The 18,065-nt window shown below is 44.4% G+C and overlaps 1 protein-coding gene across 15 annotated transcripts in view; it reads right to left on the bottom strand.

Moving 5' to 3' along the window:
- Positions 1-294: 294 nt before the first annotated feature.
- Positions 295-18,065, bottom strand: part of SIPA1L1 (signal induced proliferation associated 1 like 1) — a 368,863-nt gene continuing 351,092 nt past the window's right edge. For 12 of the 15 annotated variants that reach the window (XM_044230260.1, XM_044230258.1, XM_044230272.1 and 9 more), the window contains 4 exons: positions 6,645-6,791; positions 5,218-5,332; positions 2,865-2,949; positions 1,865-2,268 (listed from right to left, as the gene is read on the bottom strand). In XM_044230260.1, coding sequence (XP_044086195.1) covers positions 2,125-2,268; positions 2,865-2,949; positions 5,218-5,332; positions 6,645-6,791 — 491 coding nt within the window. In that variant the 3' untranslated portion in view covers positions 1,865-2,124. Of the gene's footprint in view, positions 1,119-1,864; positions 2,269-2,864; positions 2,950-5,217; positions 5,333-6,644; positions 6,792-18,065 lie in introns of those variants that run through there. The other 3 variants (XM_044230269.1, XM_044230273.1, XM_044230270.1) reach the window with 2 other exon arrangements.

Genomic DNA, 18,065 nt, shown 5'->3' with positions numbered 1-18,065 from the left:
GGTCTCAGGGAACGGCAGTGTTGTTATGGAAAATCCACATGTGGATAATGAAGAGGGAACTAATTAGAAAGTGCTCTGCAAATATTAAATTTTAAGTAGAGAAGCCAAATTAGGAATTCTCGAAGGACAGATGAACGGAGTGAAAAAAGGTCATTGACATTCTGAGAGGCACAGAAACTTTGAAGAATCACGTAGTGTTAATGGAGCCCTGTGAGAAAGCTGGTTGCGAGGAGGGTCAGTGAGCTCCTGGGTGGGCTTTCTCATCCGAAAACCGCAAGCAATAATGCCAAAGCATTTTAAAAGAGTGTTTAAAATGAATTTTATTGTTTGAATTTTACAAGTAGTCTTTAAAGGCTTCAAACAAGATTCTGTTGCAAAACTCTAATAAATAGCTTGCCCCAAGTCCCCAAACAAATGAAAGACAAAATAAAAACTGAACTCAGAAGGATAAGCAAGACTTCAGAATGCGTGGAGGTCAGCGATCTTTCTCATTTACAAAGAGATACCAGGCAATGTAACAATCTCCTTCATACAAGTCAAAGAGAGAAAGAGACAGACAATTGAGATCTTTACAGAGCACTCCGAAATCTTCCTATTTCCAGGATGGATATGTCACCCCCCCCCCAAAAAAAGAATAATTCTCTGGAAAAATCACAATCATGAATGAAACTGTAAAAATCTGGAGGAGGGGGCAGGGGGAGGAGAGAGAAAATCCATCCTGTGTCTTTCGGGGATGGAGGAAGGAGTTGAGATTACTTGGGGCAGGGAGCTTCCGAGCAGATGACATCGCAGAATGTTCCCTACATCAGAGTTGCCACTGAAGGGACACAGGTGGCAGCTTCATGACATTTTTATGAAGGCAAGAAACAAGGCCCAGGGCTCCCTGGGTCCCTCAACACTGGTGGGCCTGGTGTGTCCGTCTGCAGGCCTGCGGGCCTTGGGACGATGGCCAGAGGCCCAGGGCAGCTGCATCACTAGACAGGAAAAATAGCACATCAGTCATTTCTGCAGCAGAATCCTCTGGCTGGCCACAAAAGGATTCAGAAAACGCCGTGCTGGAATTGCACACTGGGACATGCAGGTTTCCAGAGCCCATTCTATGATCACAGTCGTTGCTCCTAACAAGCGAGAATTAAAACAATTTAACATTCACTTTTCCCTAGACTGGTCAAGTCTTGCTTTGGAGAGAATTGATTAGTATGGTAATTTTTGAGTAAGCTAAAAATACAGTTTTGCCACATTTTCATCTTTACACATCTCAAACAAAAGCTTTACTTTTGACCAAAATGCATACAGGTGAGATTTTAGTCTGGAGGAATTCTGAAAGCCAGTAATGTTTGGAGCCGGAAAGCTGTAGAGGCGGATTCCAGTCGAACCAGACAGAAAGCGTTCTAGCTCTGAGCAGCGCACACGGGGGACCATCTCTAGGGGAGAGGAACTGAGGGGTGGAGTGACGTCACAATGCAGGACAGGAAAGGGGCGTCGCCCGAGGCACTGGCTCTGTCTCCCGCACGGACTTTCGGGTAACCCTGAGCCCGCTGTCCTCCAGAAGGTAGGGACAAAGGGCACTAGCTCATGCACAGGTCATTCAAGGGAGGGAGGCATCTTCTCCAAGCACCTCCCTCCCCAGGCATTTTAGGACAAAGGTAAGGAAATCCCCCTCCCCCAAGAAACCATGTGCAAAAACTTTATTTTCCTAGGAGCAATGACATGGGTCAGGATAACGAGGGAAAGCTTGGGTTACCTGAAATCAGTAAGAGCTCATGGAAATAGAGGCAGATGGGCCCCAGGCGGCCTAGGCCCACTTGCTTTTTAAAATACATAACAGATAAAGATATTGTGCAAAAAAATAAAGACATTCACATTTTAGCAGTTAAACTTTTATTTTACTTTTTAAAATTTTTATTTACTTTTTTGTTTTTCTTTTCTACAAAAGGCAGATAATGATTGTTGATCTGCAATTGTTGTGTTGTGCGCTCCCCGCAAGGGGCCAGAGTAGGAAGCTAGGGCAGGCGGGCTGAGCAGGCTCTCGGCGGCGTGGCTGAAGCAGCGCCAAACCACACCGGAGAGCCCCCTCCTCCAGTGCCCCCTCCCCCAGCCCGGGCCGGCCCCCCGCAGCCTGCCCTAGCTCATGTCTATGGTGTTGAAGACCCATTCCGTGAACTTCTTCAGCTTGTCCGAGGCGTTCTGGGACTCCTCCTGCAGCCTCAGGTTGTCCTCCCGGAGGTGCTGGACTTCCGCCTGCAGGTGGGCTTTGTCTTCCTTTTCCTGGGAGGCAGGGCAGAGGAGGAGAGGGCTGGGACCCAGCAGCTGGAGGGGTGGCTGGGGACCTGCGTGTCCCCTTCACCCACTTCTGTTCTTCATCCTAACACTGTATCCCCGGCCTGGCCCTGGGGATCCCGATACTCAAAGCCAGGGATCAGGACCCCCAGGGGCTCACTACAGTTTATTTTGGAACGTGAAGACATTACCGTGTACCTTAATGTCTTCAGCGAGGGCGGTCTTAAATTCTGGACCGTTGTTTGGTTTTAGGCTCTTACTATAGTCAAGCTACGTTCCATGTTCTTGGTGTGAGAGCCGGACTGACAGTGAAGATGGGTGGGTTCTGGGCTACTGACCCATTAGACGAGGGGTGGGGAGGCCGAGAGAGGGCTCCGCGGGGCTGGCTGGGCTCAACAACTTTTCTGCACACGTGACACGAAGGCCTGCTTGCATGGGGTGTGCTGCTGGGAACCGAGCACCAAGAAGCTCGTGGACTGTGTGTCCCGAGAAAACGGACAATACCCACGTGTTCTTCCACTAATAGGGATTTGTTCAAGGGCAGTTGGCACTGACCGGGCTCTGCTTTGAGAGTATGTGTTTACCTTCTTCAGATCTTCCCGGAGCATCTTCAGCATACCTTCCAGCTGGTCCACTTTAGAAGCCAGAGTGGGGGAGGAATCTTTACTGCTGGGGATGAGAAACAAAAGATGGTGTTGGCCGGGTTTGCTGGGCAGTTGTTAATGAGGCTGCTGTCTCTGTAAAATGGTTTTTTAATGTCAAATTTCTCAGTACAGTGACCCAATGTGCATTTTCACTTTAGAAAAAGAAAATGGTCATTTTTAACAAAAGGTAATGCAAGGGTGAATGGCAGCCCATCCGTAGCTTCCGCTGTTAAAGATATCAGTCTTCACGACAAAAGAATACAGGACAATAAGTGAAAATGGTCTGTTTGGCAACAGGAGAGGTATTTCTGGAAGGTATAAATGTCTGTTTCCACTGCACAGCTGTGCAGTGTTTCCTATTCTCTTTAGTGGCTGAAGGAAAGAGAGAGCCACTCCTCGGGGGGCAGAAGGGCTGAGGTCAGCCCTACCTTGGGGCGACCAGGAGAAGGTAGGTCTCTGTCCCCAGAAAACAGTCTGTGGTTACTCATCCACGTGCAGCTAACTTATCATGCTCCTGTCTCAAAAGCTTGTCTAAATATCTTAAAATATTTTAAAAAATAAGAATGCTTCAAAAGCTCATCCGTCCAACCTTAATGTCTCCTTTGCAGATCATAATAGCAAACTAGGCCCGCCAGTCTCTTTCTCCCAGTTAACAGAAGTGCTGGTAATGCCACGCTTATGGAATACCAAAAAACCCCCAGGGAGCTAGTGGATGACAAGGCCACCCAACTGGCCGGACAGAAGGCCCTCGTCAGCCGTTCTTCGTCCAGCTCCTGTGACCTGAAGTCAGGTCTGAGTGAGCTTGAGCTGGATCCACCACCTCAGGGTCCACAACCCACAAGCTAAAGCCTTCGGCTAGGAGAATGTGCAGCTGCCTCTCCCCAGAGGCCAAAAGGAAAGACACAGATAGACCGAGGTTTTGGAGTCCTGGACTCAAAGGCAGTATGTACTGGAGCTGTGTTGCTGTCTTCTGCTGGTTCTAGATCTACAAGCCCCAAAGGCCAAATTCACAGTGGCACGAGTGTCCCAAGGCTGTAAAGAAATGAAACGATGAGAAGCGCCAAACCTCTAGGAGGGGAAACCCCATGAAAACGCGTAGCAGTCTGTCTTGACTTCTGAAGGTTTTCAGAGTGAATTATGTGCCTGCTGAGGCTCTGATTTTTAGAAACACAACTCCATCTGTTCACTGAACACACGTGCCCGGCACCACCACCCTCTTCAGGTTCTGCGAAGACTGAAGAACTCACTGCTCGATAATCCTTCCGCAGGAAGACAGACTTGTTCACTCAGACTTCTGCTCGGAGGGCCCATCCTAAGGTACATTCTGGGTTCGCTGTGCCCTTGATGCTCTATTTTGTTTTTTCTTTTTAAAGTTCTCAACAGCCAAAGTAACTGCCATTCTCGGTCCCAAGATGCCTCAATGATCAGAGCGAACGCACCACCTGTCCCTGACACTCCAGACAAGCCACCCCGACTCTTCCGCTTTCCCTGTGCAGAGCATTTCCTAACACACTTGATCGGCGAAGTCTTTAGAACAGTCCACGGCTATTTGAACAACCTGTGCTAACCTCACTTTCCCTGCTGTCGCCTGTCTCCTAGATACCTGGATTCTTAACCATCCTCAAAAGGTTTTAAAAGGAGCGATTTCAAGCCGCTGACCTCCTCCTGCATCAGGGAGCACCCACGATGTGTACCATGGCGGCCCGTCGGATGCTTTCCCACAGAGTCTGAGCACGCAACTCCCCAGCGGCCTCACCACTTGAAATCAGACAGTGGGATCCACCTCGGCACAGTTCAGCAAAAGTCAAAATCCCTGCTCTTAACTACTCAGGAAACCATCTGGGTCTCAGTTTGCACTTGCCTTTCCAGTCTTCTCGAGTCTTCCCTCTCCTGGTGACCCGGATCTAACATCGATCTGACGCGGCACGGGGGGAGCCGCTAAGATGGGGCACCAACTGACCAAGTACGACCAACTGGGGGAGGCACTCCAAAACCAGGCTCAAGGATGCCAGGTACATACTTTTCCTCACCTGAGGTGATCAGTCCTGAGAGCACACGTGTATTAAGGCCTCAGTGAATTATAAATATTCAAGATTAAGACTAAGTCATCAAGAACAGTTTCACTGTGTTTACAGCTTTAGTTACAGAGCATTCTAAGATGTGAAGAGTCTGGCCTTGCGGTGGTGAGCTCCGGTCAGCTAATGCCTGTGGCCTCCACCTCTTCCCCCACCTGCTGTCACGACAGCTGGGGACACACGGTGCAGAGTGCCGACCTCGCTACAGGGTGACTAACCTGCTGTAGGACTTCATCTGGGCCAGAGCCTGCTCCTCGAGCTGGTCACTGTTGGATGCAGCACTCAAGGGCCGGTGGCCTTCGTCAGTAGCAGCAAAGAAGGAGGCTCTTTGGACTGGAGGGGAGAGGAGAAGACAATCAGTATTTCGGAGCCGTGTTCCAGGCCCGGTCTGTCAAAGGTCAACAACTAGCCTACACTGACAGTCACATCTAATCACCATGTGGGGATACACGGGCTGTGAATCCATTTGTGGTCTTCTTTTTCTTCCTCATCAAGCAGCATTCTATGACATGTTTCCCTGGAAACAGGCATTGTGCCAGATTTCCAGACCAGGGCTTTTTCCACTCAGTGATGATAGAAAACGCACTTTTAGGAGTAGGTTTTCCACAAGATTCCTGGCTACCTTGGTGGGTTTTAGCCCAAGTCCAACCATACGTGTTTTAAAATATACCCAACATAAACTTGAGCCAAGAAAACACCATAAAATTTTCAAAACCTCTCATTAAAAACACAAAACTACTACCATCTCCTAGAAGGGAGAGTGACCAATAAATTGAAATTTACAGTCATGTCAGTACTGGGGAACTGCCAGCGGCCAGCACGGGGCTACCTGTGGCCTACTTCACTGTCACCTCATCAAGTTCTGAAAATTACAGCTTGATGGACTAGCTACTTTCAATTCTTCAAACATAAGCCACCCACCCCCCACAAACAACAAAACAAAAAACCCCTAACCCTAAACCCCTCATCTGTTGTCTTTGTTTTCTAAAGAACATTTTAGCACTGAAGAATCTAGAATGATGACCACAGAGTGGAGTCAGGCAGTTCAAAAAGGGCATCTGCCAACCTCACGTCCACATACACGAACAGCCTGACACTCCACGCTCCTTCTGTGCTGGCACACCAGCGCCCGTGGGAGGGCTTGCGTACGAGAAGCGCACAGACAGCGGGTTGGCACAGGGCAGTGTGGACCGAGAACATGCTGCCAGAGTCAGGAGAGGTGAATAGGAAATGCAGAGGGAATACCCAACATCTGTCAAGGCCGGGGCAGGGCCAAGTGGGACAAGCATCCCTAACAGATCCAATGGTGCACTTCGCAATGATGTCCTCGCCACGTGGTCAAAGACTCTCTCTGGATAGGTGTTCTTTTCAGCCAAGTGACAGCTGGGAGTCCCCCACTCCCTGCCCTTCCCAAGTGTGGGGAGGGGAGACAGCCATGTTACAAAATCCTACACAGAGGAAATGTCAGGCTGCATCAGATTAAATCATACAGCGAGTGCCCCAGCTGGAAGCACACCCCCCGCCCCCGTGCGGTCTGTGTGTGCAAAACAGCAGAGTGGACAGACTAACCAGAGCCTCACACCCCCCAAAACTCGGCATGGCCTTGTAGCCCTGCGTGTCCTGCCGGGATGGTCGGCGGACTCACCCTCGTAGGCCTTGGCCGCATCCACCAGGTTGGACCAATCTAAATCCGCAGCCGTGTCGGGCAGGGGCATCAGGCCAGGGTCAGGCATGGGAGGCCTTCGGGTCTCCTGGACGTCGGTGAGGGAGCTGTCTGAGGCCGAGAACTCTCCTGTGACAGAGAAAAGAGATGAGTTCCTTCTCATGCCTGCTGGAGAACCGCTTGAGATCTTACCCAGGCAGTGTGACCTAGAACCTGTTTCTCGTCCTGCACATGGTCAGGGGCTCTTCTAAAGCAGCCGTGAACTAGGGACTGGCTTCTTCCAGTCTTACCTCACTGCCTAATCGTCTCTCACTGTCTCAGCTCTAGTAGTGCTCTAGTAGTGTGAGGCCCAGAAAAGTTAATTTTGCCCTGAGACAGCATGTCTGCTTCCATAGGAGCTGTCTGTCTACGGGGAGTGGGGAGACACGTCCTCCTGTTTTTGTTTTTTCCCCAGAGTCAAGGATTCAGACTAGGACAACGAGGCCTGTTTCAAAAGCCAGACCGGAGAAGCTTGTTGATCCCTGTTCTGGGGCAGAATACTGGACTCGGCCCTGGGGCCTGACCACCTGCCTGTGGACTCCGTGTCCCCGGGGACTGGCCCGCTGGTTTCCACAGCTGATGTGTCTGCAGGCTGATGTGGGGAGCAAAACAGATTGCACGAGAGTGCTCGATTACCCGAACGGAGGTACTACAGGCAGATGATTTTAGGATTGGTGTTGGCATGCTCTCCTTCCCAAGGACAGAAGCAGCAACTCTTGGGATCAGTTTTGGATCATAGCAGTCCAGTAGCCTGAGCTTCCTTAAGGTAACAATTTTAAAAACACAAACTTGAAGTCATCACGACGACGAGCCTTGCTCAGCCTGGGGCCTAGAAGAGTGGGTGCAGGGAGCCCCCCGCTGTCCAAGCGCAAGCTGCTACCGCTCAAGTTCACGGAGGCAGATAACAGAGTGCGAGGCTGCTGGACTCACGACACACAGATGCTCTCAGCAGGGCAGAGGCTGGGGCGGAAGCAAGGACAGAGTGTGCAACTCCTGGAGAAGGGACACCGGGACTGCAACAGTAAAAATCCTTGCCACTGCAAGCTCAAATCTCAGTTAAAATTGCTGAGTGACTCCAGAAACACCTGTTTACAAGGAGTTAAAAAGTTTCCCCAATGATGATAGCCTGGTAAACCAAAGTATATTTAGTGCTTGTTTTCCCTTTCAGATGACAAAAAGAACTGCTCTGAAGTACAGCTGCTAGTTATTAATGTGCTTAAATTAGCAAAATGATGAGTAAATGGAAATCAACAAATACTGCCAGATATTAAATGCTCTGATCTATTTAAACACGCTCCCACCAAGGGGAAGTAGGTGGAACAGACAATTCTGCGTGTCACTCACAACCCTTCTCCCCTTTTATCTCTGGCACCCACATTTCCATATGTACAAAAGAAGCCACTCCTCCCCATTGCCCAGTGACAGTCGCTGAAAAGGCCAGGGCTGAGGCATCGGCCCAACAAGGGCTGCTCCGTCTAGGAGATGGGGTCACTGTGCTGCCTGACTTTCAGGAAAGCAAGAAGCTCACAGAGGGCAGCCCGTTCCCTGCCTTCCGCCGCTGGATAGTGTCTGCATGTGCGATTTCCAGGTTGCTCTCTTAGAACGAAAACCTCTAGAAGACCGGGTCTGCTCTGACGGGACGCATGCAGACATGCCTTCACAAAGGATTTATTGCTGCAGGAGCAATGGAACTCAGGGGAGAGTGGCCCCAATGTAGAGACCCAAGGGGTAGAAAAGGTTAGGGCCTATTTGGTCACTACCAGGAAGTTTTTTCTAGAGTCTACATGGTAAAAAGCGGTCATTTCATGTGTCAACTTTGGAGGGTGATCTCGTGAAGAAAAGAGAAGCCAGATTCCAGCTGTCATCAAATGGGGGAGAGGGAGCAGGGGGAAGCTGGCATGCTCCCCAAGGGATGCCTACCAATGGGATGAAGGGGAGCAGTGAGCAGGACAGAGGTGTAGAGGGACACGCACAAGTGTGGGTTGAGAGCTCATGTGGGATGTGGGGAGAAAGCAAATGAGGCAAGCAGGAGATTCAAAGAAAATATTGCTCCAGAGAAGCAGCAGAAAGGAAAAGTAACATGGGTCTGAATGGAAGCAGAACACCCGGAAGGAGAAAGGCCAGATGGGAGACCGGGTACAGCATATCTAATGAACAAGCAGGACCCCAGGTTTCATAGCCGGTGTCTGCTGAGCTAGGTCACAGTGGGGGAGGGTGGGTTCAGAACTTCGGAATGGAGGTGGACAGAGGAGAAAGAAAAAGAACAAATGTAAACCACAGTCTCAGAATATGGTCTTTCATAAAATAAAGCAGTCACAGAGAAGGCATTTATGAACCAAAGGCAAGAACATGGAGGTACCTGGCATCAACACGTCTTTCCCTAGACAAATACTTGGTTGTTCACTGAATGAGTGAGTCAACCAACGACTGGCTGACACCACAGGCAATACCCTCAGAGTCTAGCAAAGACAGAGCAATGGCAAGTCTCTCATGGTGGCTGGGGGGGTCCAATGGATACAAGTCTCCAAAAAATAATGTAATTTTAGCCAACTGTGCCCAATCGCAATAGCAGATGGGATGTTTGGTAAGAATATAATCTCCAAACTATACCTTTGTATTAAATTTCAGCAGGCTTTGGGTAAGGTCTGGAAATCTGTTGTTAGCAAGCATGCTCGGAGAGGATTGGTACGTGTACCTGGTATCCTAGTACTTATTAGGGCTGCCACCCAAGGGATGCCCCTTGATTGCCTGGCTCTGGGGGGCATGGGGGGACCTGCAATCCTGGGTCCCATGGAACTTTAACAATCGAAGGGACAGTTCTTGACAGCCTACCACCTGTAGGGCACTGCACAGAACGCAGACTGAAACAAGCTCCAGTCTTTCTGCTTATTCCATAGCTTTGGCCTAGGGCAGGCATCAGGTCTGGCACATGGCAGTGCTCATGCGGCACAGAGGTCAGCCAGTGCATGCTATCCTTGTGCCTGCCCTCTGCCTTCCTCGGGCTCACTGTTATCTCTCAGAAAGGAACTTATACACTCACTTAGTACCCCAGTTTTTAGGAATGCCACTTAGGAGACACTCTGAAATCACCAGGCTCTGATGGCCAGTGGTTCTTACAATTATCGTCCAATAAGACTGTATATTTTCATACTTTAAGAGCTGCTGCCAGAGGGTCTGGCTTTTTTTTTTTTTATCAAAGATTTTTATTTATTTATTGGACAGACAGAGATCACAAGTAGGCAGAGAGGCAGGCAGAGAGAGAGAGAGGAGGAAGCAGGCTCCCCGCTGAGCAGGGAGCCTGACGCGGGACCCGATCCCAGGACCCAAGCCAAAGGCAGAGGCTTTAACCCACTGAGTCACCCAGGCGCCCAGGGTCTGACTTTTAATCACCTACAAATCTAGGTGCTGACTGAGATCTTCCCTTTTAGGACACTGGTCTTGGCAGACCCCCAACTACTAAGGTCTATTAAAAATGAAACAGGCTGTTTGGCCCATCACAAAGGTTTGAGAGACCAGAAAGAGCTAGGTCTGGGTTGAAGGATGAGGTTCATCTCCTAAACGAGGCTACTCCTTCAAGACTGGGAGAGGCGGCTGTCTTATCTAACACAGAGACCGACACAAGGAGCCCAGCAAAATGAGGAGACAGAGAAGTAGGTAATGAACAAAACAAGATAAAACCATAGAAAAAAAATCCTTAATGAAAGGAAGATAAGTAATCTGCCTGAAGAGTTCAAGGTAGTGGACATAAAGATGCTCACTGAACTTGGGAGAAGAGTGAACATAGTGAGAGCTTCGACAAAAAGAGAACATACAGAAATATCAAGTAGAAGTCACAGAGCCAAAGAATACAATAACTGAACTAAATATACAAGAGGGGTTCAACAGCAGATTAGATGAAGCAGAAGAAAGGATCAGTGAATTTAAAGATAAAGCAATGAAGCTCATCCAATCAGAGCAGCAAAAAGAAAAAAAGAATGAAAAGGAGTGAAAACAGCTCAAGAGACCTATAAGACAATATTAAGCAGACCAACATTTGCATTAGAGGGGTCCCAGAAGAGGAGAGAGAAAAGTTCCCTAACCTATGGATCCAGGAAGACCAGAGTTCCAGACAAGATGAATATAAAAAGACTCACACCAAGACCCATTATAATTAAAGTCTCCAAAGTTAGACAAGAACATCTTAAACACAGCAAGAGAAAAACAAGTTGGTAGGTTGAAATGAACCCCCACAAGACTTTTCAACAGGAATTTTCCAGGCCAGAAGGGAGTGGCTGAAAGAAAAAGAAGCTGCCAACCAAGAATCCTCTACCCAACAAGGTGGTCCTTCAGAATTGAAAGTGAGATAAAGTTTTCCAGACAAAGTTGAAGGAGGGGGTGCCTGGATGGCTCAGTTAGCTAAGCATCCAACTCTTGATTTCAGCTCAGATCTCCCCACAGGACTCCCCACTCAGCAGGGAGTCTGCTTGTCACCTCTCTCTGCCTCTCCCCCTGTTTGTGTTCTCTCTTACTCTAAAATGAATGTATCTTTAAGAAAAAAAAAAATCTAAGAGTCCAACACAACTAGAATGGCTTTACTGGAAATGTCAAAGGGATGTCTTTAAGCTGAAAAGAAGGTGTGCTAATTAGTAAAAAGGAAACATAAAATATCAATCTTACTGGAAAAGGTAAGCATATAGTACAGGCAGTAGTAAATTAATTACAAGGCTAGTAAGAAAGAAGAAAAATATAATAAAAATAATTATTTTACAGTTGGCCCCTGAGCAACACAGATTTGAACTGCAAGGGTCCACTTCTGTGTGGATTTTTTTCTATAAATATTTCAGAAAAATTTTTGAAGATCAGCAACAATTTCAAAAACTTGCAGACAAACTACACAGCTTAGAAATATATCTATAAAAAGGATATCTTGAATGCCAAATACATATATAAATCTATTATAAAAAGTTAAAACTTTCCCAAACACACACATACTGTACAGGGCACCTCTCACAGTTGAGAGAAATGTGTACAACGATGTAGTATTACATCATAATTGCACAAAATTCACTATGGCACATACTGTGGACTATTATAATAATTCTGGAGCCACCTCCTGTTGCTACTGCAGTGAGGCCTGGTGTTCAAAGTAGCCACTTAAAATGCATGTGAGGCTGATCATCTCTGCATGAGCAGTTCCTCTCTCCAGTGAACTGGGTATCACAGCAAAAACTGGTCTCCATTCTCATGTACTTTTCATATAAAAAGTGCAACACCATAAACCCTGCATAAAGGGTTTGTGTAGTTTGTCTCCTACTAGTGATGCTGGAAGTGTTCCCAAAAAGCAGAAAAGACATGAAATAACACAAAAAGTTGAACTGCTTGACGTGTATCCCAGATTGAGGTCTGCAGCTGTGGTTGCCTGCCATTTCAAGGTAAATGAATCTAGCATAAGGACCACTGTGAAAAAAAGAAGAGGAAATTCATGAAGCTGTCACCAGAGCAGTGCCACAAGGCACAAAAACTTGGTACTTTTTGTCAAATACCCTTTTATCTCCTACTGGAGATTTCAGGGGGTTGTAGGATGGCTAATAAGAAAGGCATTCCTGCAGACTCTAATATGATTCAAGAAAAAGCAAAGTCATTATATGATGACTCAAAGGAAACGGAAGGTGAAAGATCGAAAGCTACAGAATTTAATGCCAACAAAGAATGGTTTGATAATTTTAGAAAGAGGTTTGGTTTTAAAAATGTCAAGATAACAGGAGAAGCAGCTTCTGCCAACCAAGAGGCAGCAGATGAGTTCCCAGACACCATTAAGAAAATCACTGAGGAGAAAGGGTATCTGCCTGAACAGGTTTTTAATGCAGACAAAGTGCCCTGTTCTAGAATAAAATGTCACAAAAGGCATTTATTATTTAATCCATATGAAGAGACGTGAGCAGCAGGATTTAAGGCAGACTACTGCTCTGTGCAAATGCAGTTTAGGATCAGAGCTGCCCTCTTCTATAAACCTACCAACCCCCTGAGTCTTGAAACAATACCAGCTGTCAGACTTTTTGTTTGTACAAGAAGGCCTGGACAGTGAAGACCCTTTTACTGGATTGGTTCCATTGCTGCTTTGTCCCTGAAGTCAGGAAGTACCTTGCCAGCAAGAGATTGCCTTCTAATGTACTTTAGATATTGGACAATGCCCTCGCCACCTAGAACCCCATGAGTTGGTGTTGAAGTGGTCTACTTGCCCCCAAACACGACATCTCCAATTCAGCCCCAGATCAAGGAAGGGGTCATCAGAACCTTTAAGGATGATTACACACAATATTCTTCTTTTTCTTCTTCTTAAAAATATTTTATTTGTCAGAGAGTGGTGCACAAGCAGGGGGAGCAGCAGGCAGAAGCAGACTCCCCACTGGACAAGGAGCCTGATCCAGGATTTGATCCCAGGAATCTGGGATCATGACCTGAGCTGAAGGCAGATGCTTACCTGACAGAGCCACCTAGGCCTCCCTACGCACAGCAGTCTGTGAAAAGGACTGTCAACACTATGGAAGGGAATATCCTTCCATAGGATGTGATAGAACATCATGAAATCCTGGAAGGACTGTACCATCAAAGATGCCACCATGATTATAGAAAAAGCTGTGAAAACCATCAAGCCTGAAATAATGGATTCCTGCTGGAGAAAACTGTCCAGATGTTGTATATAACTTCATAGGATTTACAATAGAACCAATCAAGAAAATCATGAAAGAGGCTGTGGATTTGGCAAAAAGAGTAGGAAGGTGAAGGGTTTTAAGATGCAGATCCTGGAGAAGTCCAAGAGGTAACAGACAACACACCAGAGGAATTAACAGAAGGCGACTGGATGGAGATGAGTGTTTTCAAACTAGTGCCAGATGAGGAAGAACAAGACAGAGAAGAAGTGCCAGAAAACAAATTAACACCGGACAATCTGGCAGAAGAGTTCTGATTCTCCAAGACTGCTTTTGACTCCTTGTATGACATGAACTGTTATACAATGTGGGTTCTGAACTAATGCTCACAGTGGAAGGATCGGTACTGTATAGAAACATATTTAGAGAGATGAAAAAGCAAAACAAATTACAATGTATTTCCAAAGAATTACACTGAGTGTGTTGCCTCTCCGACCTCTCCTTCCAACTTGGCCACCCTTGAGACAGCATGGCCAAACCCTCATCCTCCCTCTCCTCAGCCTACTCAACGTGAAGACAGGGGTGAAGACCATTATGATGATCCACTTCCACTTAATGAATAATAACTAATCATCAGGCCATACAGTTAATAAACTGATCTGTTGTATATGTAAACATTTTGTGTAAAAAATCTAACCATACAGCAGTAATTGTACAAGATGCTTTTCTGCCAATATCACCATTGACAAAATATTCATCACGTAGAACACTGAGTGTAAGTCTTGTGTGGAAGTGGATATCCTGTCCTTACATAGGCACGTGTGCCTGATGTTTAATACACAATTAATAATGCCTTAGTTTTCCTACTGTTTTAAAATTTTGCTTTCAAGGAATTATATTACTGTAAATTATGTCTCTCGCTCTTGTATCAGCCTATCATCACAGGTAAGTGGTTCTTAAAAAATATAACAATGTTTCTAGAACTGTACTATGAATATGACTGTAGTACTTTATGCCATAAAAATTTTATAGGGCTTCATTCATTAGTGTACAGACAAGGCCACTGTGAAGAAGTGTATCAGTTCCGCTAGGCTACCAGAGAGCAATCATACTGCTCTTGCTTCATCATCTGTGCATGAACTGTTATACCCATAAATAAGTACGTATTCCTTTTCACTTTTGACATCTAGTGTTAGCAATACATACAACATCTACAGTGTTTTGAATCCTATAAGACAAAAATTGTATAGGTACTGACAGATGGTTAATCAAACAGACAAGGTAAATTTATGATATTGGTAAATGCAGTACAGTACTATAAATGTTTCTTCTCTTATGATTTTTAATATTTTCTTTTCTCTAGTTTATTGTAAGATTCTAGTATATTAGACCTATACCATACAAAATTATTTGAAATGACTGTTTATGTTAATGGTAAGGCTTCCAGTCAACATTAGGCTACAGTAGTTAATGTTTCTGGGAAGTCAACAGTTATACATGGATTTTTGAGTATATAGATGGTTGATATCCCATACTCCTTCGTTGCTCAAAGGTCAACTGTAATTAGTTAAGGGATACACATGATAAAAAGATGTAAATTGTGACATCTAAAACACAAAATGTTGGGGGAGAGTAAAAATGTGGAACTTTAGAATGCATTTAAAGTTAAGTTATTATGAACTGAAAATAAATGGTTATAAATCTAAGTTATACATAAGCCTCATGGTAACCACAAAGCAAAAACCTATGATAGATACACAGAGGATAAACAGAAAGGAACCTAAGCCTATCACAACAGAAATTTATTAAACTATGAAGGAAGAGAGCAGGAGAGGAAAAGAATACAGAGGAACTATTAAAAAAAAAACACCAAAAAGTTTATGCCTATCATTGATTATTTTAAATGTAAATGTACTGTATTCTCCAATTTAAAGACACAGAGTGGCTGAATGAGTAAAGAAAACTCATGACCCATCTATATGATGCCTGTAAGAGAGTCACTTGAGAAGTAAGGACATACACAAACTGAAAAAAGATATTCCATGCAAACGGAAACCAAAGAAAGGTAATGTATTAGATGAAAAACACTTTAAAACAAACACTATAATAAAATACAAATAAAAAGGTATTACATAATGATAAAGGGAACAATCCAATAAGAGGATATAATGTTTATAAATATTTATGTACCCAACACTGGAGCACCTAAGTATGTGAAGCAAATATTAACAGACCTGAAGGGAGAAACAGCAATATGGTGATAGTAGGGGACTCTGATAACCCACTTTCATCAATGGACAGATCATCTAGACAGGTCAATTAAGAAACATCCACCTTAAAGACACACTAGACCAGATGGACTTTACAGCTAATCCTGAATAGTCCATCCAAAAACAAAAAAATAGACATTCTTTTCAGTCACACATAGAACATTCTCCAGGATGGATCATATGTTAGGTCACAAGTCTTAATAAATTTTAAGATGACTGAAATTAAATCAAACATTTTCCCCACAATAATGCTATGGAACTAGAGATCAATTATATGAAGAAAACAGGAAAATTCACAAATGTGTGAAGACTAAATAACTAAATACTACTAAATAACTATGACAAAAGACTAAATAACTACTAACTGCTACTGAACAAGCAATTGGTCAAAGAAGACATGACAAGAGAAATCAAGAAATACTTTCAGAAGAATGAAAAAGAAAATACAACATACCAAAGCTTATGGGATGCAGGAAAAGCAGTTCCAAGAGGGAAGTTCATAGTGACAATGCCTACATATCAAGAAACATCTCAAATAACCTAACTTTACATCTGAAGGACCTAGGAAAACAACAACAAATAAAGCCCAAAGTTAGTAAAAGGAAGGAAACAACAGATCAGAGTGGAAATAAAAAAACAAAACACATAAAACAGAGATCAATGAAACTAAGAACTGGTTCTTTAAAAAGGTCAACAAAATTGACAAAGCTTTAGCTAGATTCACCAAGAAAGAAAAAGACTCAAAATCAGAAATCAAAGAGCAGACACTATAACGGATACCAAAGAAATAGAGAGGATCTTAAGAGACTACTATGAAGAATTTTACGCCAACAAAGTGTGCATAAGAAATGCATAAACCCCATAAACATACAACTTGCCAAGACTGAATCATGATTATGAGACTGACGTGCCACCTGCTGTGCTAAGTCACTAAGACTGAATCATGAAGGAACTGAAAATCTGAACAGACTGATTACTAGTAAGGAGATGGTTGGAAGGTCTGTTGAGTACTGATTCAAACAACCCAGAAACAGAGGACTTTACTGGCGAATTCTTCTGAACATTCAAAGAAGAATTAACCCTTTAAAAAAGCAGTAGCAAAAGGAACACCGCCAAACTCATTTTATGAGGCTGGCATTACCCACCCAGATACCAAAACTAGACAGGGACACCACAAGAAAAAAAAAAATGACAGGCCAATACCCTTGATGAACACAGATGCAAAAATCCTCAACAAAATATTAGTAGACTGAATTTACAATATACTAAGAGAACCTCCTTATACTATGATCAAGTGGAATTTGTCTCAGGGATGGAAGGATGGTTCACCGTCCACAAATCAATGTGATACACACCACACTGATGAAATGAAGGATAAAAATCATATAATAATCTTTGTAGATGCAGAAAAAGCATTTGACAAAAATCAACATCCATTTATGATTTTAAAAAAATCACATAAAGTAGGTATAGAGGGGATTTTATTTAACATAATAAAGGCCATGGCTGACATACTCCACGATGAAAACCGAAAGCCTTCCCTCTAAGGCCAGGAACAAGACAAGGATGCACACATTTACCACATGTACTCAACAAAATATCAGGAGTCCTAGTCGGGGCATTAGACAAGAAATAAAAGGCATCCAAATATGATGCCTTTTTTGCATGTGGTATGATATTAGACAACCCTAAAGACTCTACCAGAAACTCTAAGAATTAACAAAGGAGTTCAGTAAAGTGGTAGGATACCAAATCAATTCACATAAGTCTGCTGCATTTCTATACACTAATAACAAAATATCAGAGAAATTAACAATCCCACTCACAACAGTAAACAAAAGGAATAAAATACCTAGGAATAACTTTAACCAAGGAGGTAAAAGACCTGCACACTGTAAACTTACATTAGATATTGATAAAAGAAAACTGAAGAAACAAAGCAGTGTAAAGATACTCCATGCTCATAAAAGAATATAATGGTGGCTCAGTGGGTTAAGCCACTGCTTTCGGCTCGGGTCATGATCTCAGGGTCCTGGGATCGAGGCCCGCATCGGGCTCTCTGCTCAGCGGGGAGCCTGCTTCCTCCTCTCTCTCTGCCTGCCTCTCTGCCTGCTTGTGATCTCGCTCTGTCAAATAAATAAATAAAATCTTTAAAAAAAAAAAATGTCCATGCTACAACCCAAAGTAATCTACAGATTCAGGGCAATCCCTACCAAAATTTTAACGACATTATTCTCAGAAGTAGAACAAGCAATCCTAAAATTATGTAATTACAAAAGACTCTGAATAGCCAAAGCTATCTTGGAAAAAAACAAAGCTAGAGGCATTCATGTTCCTGATTTTAAACTATATTACAAAGCTATAGTAATCAAAACAGTATGGTGTTAGCATCAAAACAAATACATCAATGAAACAGAACAGAGCCCAGAAATAAACATATGCATATGTGGTCAATTAATTTATGA

This window comes from Neovison vison, chromosome 13, assembly GCF_020171115.1.
Source record: "Neovison vison isolate M4711 chromosome 13, ASM_NN_V1, whole genome shotgun sequence".
NCBI classification, from domain to species: Eukaryota; Metazoa; Chordata; class Mammalia; order Carnivora; family Mustelidae; genus Neogale; species Neogale vison.
Note: the sequence above shows the minus strand (reverse complement) of the source record. Positions and strands in the feature narration are given on the sequence as shown.